The 6,333-nt window shown below is 53.8% G+C and overlaps 1 protein-coding gene across 4 annotated transcripts; it reads right to left on the minus strand.

The window, feature by feature from the left end:
• Window positions 1-1,333: 1,333 nt before the first annotated feature.
• Window positions 1,334-6,206, minus strand: TMEM187 (transmembrane protein 187). Of its 4 annotated transcripts, none has more exons than XM_043895497.1 (2): window positions 6,062-6,206; window positions 1,334-2,743 (listed from the first exon to the last, which is right to left on the minus strand). In XM_043895497.1, the coding sequence occupies exon 2, from the start codon at window positions 2,481-2,483 to the stop codon at window positions 1,659-1,661; it is 825 nt and encodes a 274-aa protein (XP_043751432.1). In that variant the 5' UTR covers window positions 2,484-2,743; window positions 6,062-6,206; the 3' UTR covers window positions 1,334-1,658. The 4 variants fall into 4 exon arrangements, with proteins under 4 accessions (XP_043751432.1, XP_043751429.1, XP_043751431.1 ...); XM_043895494.1 differs by having other exon boundaries at window positions 1,334-2,747; XM_043895496.1 differs by having other exon boundaries at window positions 6,036-6,206.
• Window positions 6,207-6,333: the final 127 nt, after the last annotated feature.

Below are 6,333 nucleotides of genomic sequence, written 5' to 3' on the forward strand. Positions count from 1 at the left end.
GGCTATGCAAAGTCCCAGTTCTCAGGGGACCCACACTGTCAAGGAAGGAAACAGCAACTCTGAGAGAGACAGCAGAGCAGAGGGGAGTTAGAGCCCCCCCCCCCGCCCCGATCAGACCCTGGTCCTCCCCCGGCCCTTCACCCTCCCACCTCCATCTCTAACCAAGCCATCCGAGAAATCAGATGTTCCCCTCTGGCCTCTTCAAGGAGATGTCCTGGCCATTGTGCTCTTGTAGGACATACAGAGCCTTCGAGATAATCGTGGCAGAACAAAGTTGCTTCCTGAGGCAAATGCTGCCCAGCAGGCCCCGCCTCGGGCCCAATTCCTGGGGAGAGGGGCAGAGGTGACAGTCCTCAGCTGGATCCTTCAGGTAACGACTTGGTTGAGACCCACCACCCACTGGGGATGTGCCAGCTGGGACAGAACATCCAGCACCAGGTATCTGGTTTCAAAAGCACCTCGGTAGTCATGGCAACGGTCCACCGGCCAGCCCTTGAGGCTCTAGGGACACTCAGGGGACACTGAACAGATGCATGTGGGCTGCCCATACCAAGGAGCCATTTGGCAGGGAAAGGGCGTCCTCTCCTCTCCACCCTCACCAGTGTCTTTAAAGACCAGACGCCTTTTAGGTGACAGGGGAATGAAACTGGTGTCTAAGGAACACGTTAACAAACAGGAGAGAGTGCAGAGAGAGTTAGTCTCCACAGGGCAACTCCAAAGCAGAGTCCTCAGCATTTGTCAGGGTCGCCCACCCCTGGGTGGGCCCGCTGGTTCAGACATCATCATCTGCATGAAAAGCGCACTTCAGGGCTGAAAGATGCCAACTCCAGGGCCCATGCACCTGAGATGCCATCAGGGGAATCATGGTTCCCAATGGCCCCAGGTTTCTCCATGGGTGACAGACACTTGACACTTCAGTAACCCTAGCTGCTAAGGACATCTAAGCCATCCCCTGGCTCTGAGGGAAGAGTCACTAACAACATTCTGTTGAGAACTCAACTTTTGTGTTTCTTGTGGGCGTTTCTTCACCTAGACGCACCTCGCCTTGTTCCACAGAGGATCTGAAGGGATGTGGCTTCCTGTGACCTGCTGTCAGCCTGGCAGTCACAGATGTCATGGTGAATTAGTGCTCTGGCCTTTGGATTTCCCCATCAGTCTGCTAGGTGTGTGTTTAATATGACTCTGTCTCCCTGAAGCCAGCTACCTCTGGGGATACTCACTGGTAACCCCAGTGCCTTGCCCGGCACACTGGTCAGAAGCTTGCCCTTTCTCCCAGTCGCCCGCCCATGCTTGGAGCCAACATCCCAAAGCAGACAACCATTCTCCAGCCAACTGTGAGTATGATGGATTTCTTGGGGGTCACTTCCCCCCAACATTTTATTTTGAAAAGTTTCAAACCACAGAAAAATTACAAGACTAGTACAATGACCCCTACATCCCCGGCCCCTAGATATTCGCTCCAAGCCTTTGAAAGTAAGTTGCAGAAAGCATAACATTGCATAAAATCGAATGCTCATATTCATAATACTGAAGCCTGTAACTTCAAAGGCAGGGACAGCCTTCTGTGTCATCACCCTGTCATCACACCCAGGACACTGAGCACTGATGACAGAATGCCATCGGTCAGTGCATGTAGATGTTGGGGAGGGGGTTGGTGGTCATAAGCCCCTTCTTCCCACACTTGAATGCATCTTCTCCATAGGCGGGCATCTTCGGCAGGTGTGTAAGTGGGTTAGGAACAGGAAGGCAAAGTGGAACTGAAGCACGTCACAGACTTTGGACCAGAAGTGGCCTGTGAGCTGCTGGAAGAGATGCCACTGCGCGAGCTCATGGTCATAAAGCTTGAGGACCACAAAGCCGAGGCAGGAGAGCACGCCCAGAGCCAAGTAAGTTCCCGAGGAAGTGTCGCCGTGGCACCCCTGGGTGTGCAGGGCCTGGCCCACGGCAGCTGCAATGTGCAGGCCCAGCGCCAACTCAAACCCACGGGAGTGCAGCAGGGCCAGGCTGTAACTGCACAGGGAGAGGCCCTCGACAGCCAGGAAAAGCCAGGGCTTCCAGCCCCTGTCCAGGCAGAGGCACCAGGCCACTGGCCATGCGAAGATAGGTAAGGTGAGCCACTGGTCCAGCACGGCAGTGGGCCGTGTCTGCATCCCGATGCGCAGCCACTGGACTGGGCCATAGACCAGGGCCATGCCTGCGAAGACGTCCTTCAGGTAGCGAGCCCTCTGCCTCTCTGTGAGGCCTCCCGGGGCACAGGCCTGGCTCCGCAGCCAGTACACCCCTAGGAAAACGTAGGCCATGTTAATGAGGGAGTTGAAGGGCATGGCCAGGAAGGCAGGGAGGCTGGTGACTGGGGCTTCTGCGTAGTGCTCATAGCCCACTTGGACAGAGACACGTTCAAAAATACCAGTGTGGACGGTGGCCACGCAGAGGCAGCTGGCCAGGGCCACGTGGAAGAGGGCCTGCCCCGACTCAGGCTTCATCTGGAACCCTAGGTGTGGCCCCAGGATGGAGAGCTTCACAAAGCAGCGCCTTGGCTGTTATTTCAGAATTCGGATAAACGGTTTCTTTTTTTTTTTCTTTTTTTGCAAAACACTCCTCAGCCTCCCAGCTGAGCCAGCAGGAAGAAGTCCCCGTGATTTCCGATGCAGATGCTGCGACCTTGCCCCAGTGGAGGTAGCGGCCCCGAAGAAGGCAGCGGTTCTGCTGATTGGTTGGCACCAGTGGAGGCCCGTTCTGCCTTCTTCCTTTGTGGTTACAAAAAAGAGAGTGGGTAGAAAGAAAACCATCCAAAAAAGCGCCTCCATCTTCCCAATTCTCAGCCTCAGGCTCTACCAAAGTTTTCTTTTTTTTTTTAGTTTTACCACTTTATTGCTACCAAGCCATCTCCCTCCACCCTCGTGCACACACGCTCAGTCATGTAATCCCATGGACTTCAGCCCGCCAGACTCCTCTGTCCATTGACTTTTCCAGGCAAGAATACTGGAGTGGGTTGCCATTTCCTTCTCCATCTACCAAAGTTTTCATCATGACCGTCTCTCCTGACACCTATGCTGTTCTTTCATCTGCATATTATGAAAAATCCTGCTCCTCATCTGTTCCCCTAGAGCCACTGCATTTAGAAACTTAAATCTTCCCTAGGTCTGTTGTTAAAACTCAGGATATGCTTTGTCACCTCTGTGGTACTACAAACGTGGAGTTTTCCAAGCCAGTCCCAAAGCACTTTGAACTAAACTCCCAGTTAAATTAGAGACATTAGCTGTGGTCCAGATTCTGGAATCTAAGGCAAGGGAATGGTGGGGCGGGTTGGGGGTGCAGACAGGAAGGAAGGGCTCGGCTGCTTAGTGGGTGTGAGGCCAGGTAGCAGAGGGAGCCATACCCCCAGGCCTGCCAACCTGGGTCACCCCCTCCCCCGCCCTCCCCTGAAGTGCCACACCTTCCAAAATCACCTTCTGTCCTTGGCTCACACGAAAACCTTCCATTTTCTGAAGTCTCGGAAGCAGACAGATAATTTAAAAACAATGTGGACTTTTCATGGACTGTCAACTGTTCCGGGGCCAGCTGTGGCATGAGTGGGCCTCGTTGCCAAGAAATGTATTAATATTAACAAGAGAAGAGGTTCGGTGCCCTGAAGATGACTCAAAGCCAAGCTGGCAGGCAAGCACATGGGTGTGGGGATGAGAAGAACCGTCTGTGGTCAAACCCTGGCTCCCCCACCTACTAACCCTGTGATCTTGGGCCTTAACCCTTCTGGGCCTTAGTTTGCATACCTGTAGAATGGGGATGTACATCCTAGCAGAGTTGTTGTGTGACCTACATGAGTCCTTAGGTATGCAGAGCACTGTTTATTTTTGAGGCCCCTTGTCCCCTCCTGCAGTTTCGGCCCTGAAAGGGCAGGGCCTGGTCTGATCCTGGGCCCTCCCTCCCATGCTTAGCAAAGACCTGCTAATTTCAGTTCAAGCACAAAATTAACACCTCTCCTCTGTCCTCATCCTGTTTGCCATTTCATTGCTCTGACTGGCCCTGGGGCCCACCTGTAAGATCCGGGAAGTGGCTGGCTGGGCCTCATGGTGACCCTCTCACTCCCCTCCCGCCTCCGGGGGGGCCTGTTGTTAAGGGGAACAGCATTTCCATGAAGGAACTGAAGCCCTTGTCCTGACCCTCATCTCAGCCCGTGCCACTGTCGTGCACCTCCCCGTTGCAGCCTCTGGTGAAGGAGGAGTCTTTAAGTCGGGGGGCTGTCCTTCCCCCAGGGTTCCCACTTCCAGGCTCGCCACCACTCACGTGGTCTGCACACAGCAGCCCCCAGCAGCCCCCTAGAGGACCGCCCCTGTTTAACACCCTTCAGTGGCTGGCTCTCGGCTCACACGTGATCATGCCCCAGCCTTTTGGCCAGACACCAAAGTGCCATGCTCATACAGTCCTGTGAGTTCCCAGGCATAAGTCTGTCTTCCTGCCCTCCTCTGCCTGGCCTGCTGAAGCCCTCAACTCAGCTCTCACTTCCTCTCCAGCACCAGCACTTCCCCACTCAGCTCCCGAGTCCAGCGGGGATACCAGCTGAGGCCTCACCTGGTGTCTCCAGGTCCTCCCCTGACCCCACCCAGGGTCTGAATCCCTGGTGTGAAGAGCCAGGCTTCTGGGGCCCCAGGCCACCAGCACTAGCCTGACCCTCCTGTCTACCAGCCAAGCATGGAGGAGAGCTGCGGACAGGCAGTCCAACACTGTCCGCTTGCTAGAGGAGGAGGTCCAGGAAGGGCGTTGAAAGGGACTCCTCTCCGGCCGCTGGGCAGAGGTTGCTTGAGCCCTTGTGCAAGCTGAAAGCGACATGTTAGCAAACCAACTTCCCAAGTCCACTAGGAAGGCCAGGGCAGGTCTCTTATGGCCTAAGTCCTAAGCTGCTGTGACCCTTGTGACATGACTCTCAAAGTTCTTCCCAGTTTACCCTGCCTGGCACATGAAGGTCCAAGGGCTCACCAGCATCACCCTTTCCCCTGGTCTGGTTCTGGGCTCGCTGTGGAGGGAAGTCCTGCAAAACCCAACAATCCCCGGGCTGAGGGGTTAAGATGCGTTCCTTAAACTCTTCTGCTTTCTCAGTCTGTATGCATTTAAGCAAGAGCCACTGTTGCCTGTCACAGTGGTGGCTTCTTTAACCTGTATCCCTTATGACAACTGCCTGTTGTGCCTGTGACTACCCTGACCACCGTTGTTCCCTTTCTGCAGGTAAGGGGATGCCAGTCTGAAGGCTGTACCACGGGACACCAGCAGGAGAGCTCAATCTGAGCCACCTGGATGCCCAAGGAGCTACCATAGTAATTCTTGAACTCTGAGAACAGAATCCTTGCATGTGGGCAAGGCTGCTGGGAACCTGCAGCTCAGTTTCCTTATTTGAGAGGGGAAGGACTTGGCCAGAGAGGTGACGTGAATGGCCAAGGTCACTTAGGACAGTTGGTGGCACAGAAACACAGGTGAGGGTTCTTGTCCCTTGACTGTGTCACAGGACTCGTTGGCCTGTCCTCAAACAAATGCTTCCAAATCCATAAACTAAAACAGAGAATTACAGCACAAACTTAATATGTTTAAAGATAGTTATTAAAATATTTTTGATAATGTATGATATAGTAATAAACGTGCTTCTTTACTAACATGTTAAATTACAGGATCTATGGGCAGGTTGAATAACTACAGTAATTTCAAATGAGTTATTCTGTACTAACTTGCAGTTTAGCTAACTTTCAGGCTGTCTAAAAGAAAAGCTATATGATCTCAAATATTGTCATTTCCCTTGGTGACACAATCACCAGGTTAACGCTCTGTGCTTTGTTACCTACACTTTAGTTGCGGGAAAAGCCAAATTTTGCCTAGAGGCTGATAAATGTAAAGATCAAATAAAAATGAGAGAAACTGGAAAAACCATCTGTTGTCATTCCAAGATCCCGGAAAGCAGCGCATTACAGCCTGCACCGTCTGGGAGTGAGCTTGGGGCGGCGACCAGACTGGCTCCTGCAAGATTTGGAACATCAGGATGATGTACCCACCTCTCAAGATTGTTGTGAGAACTTACAGTATTGGCGCGAAAAGGCCAGCGATCACCATCCGGGTATTTTGCCTCTCTTGCTTTGCTGGGGGAAATTCAAATCTCAAAAAAGGGCGGACCCTAAAGGCGGTTGTGCGCCTGCGCGCGGGGCGGGGCCCAGGGCTCTGGGAAGCAGGCGGGGCGGGGTGACGTGAGGCGACGCGGGGAGACGCGGACCTCTCCCGCGCCCGCCCGCTCGTCTCAAACACTGCCAGCCTGGCCGTCCGCCCGGCGGGCAAAGAGGCGGGGGCCGGCCCGGC

Source organism: Cervus elaphus, chromosome X, assembly GCF_910594005.1.
Source record: "Cervus elaphus chromosome X, mCerEla1.1, whole genome shotgun sequence".
Classification (NCBI taxonomy): domain Eukaryota; kingdom Metazoa; phylum Chordata; class Mammalia; order Artiodactyla; family Cervidae; genus Cervus; species Cervus elaphus.

What these genes read in the sequence shown, in the direction of transcription:
- TMEM187 (XM_043895497.1), bottom strand. Translation starts at nt 2,483, where the DNA reads ATGAAGCCTGAGTCGGGGCAGGCCCTCTTCCACGTGGCCCTGGCCAGC.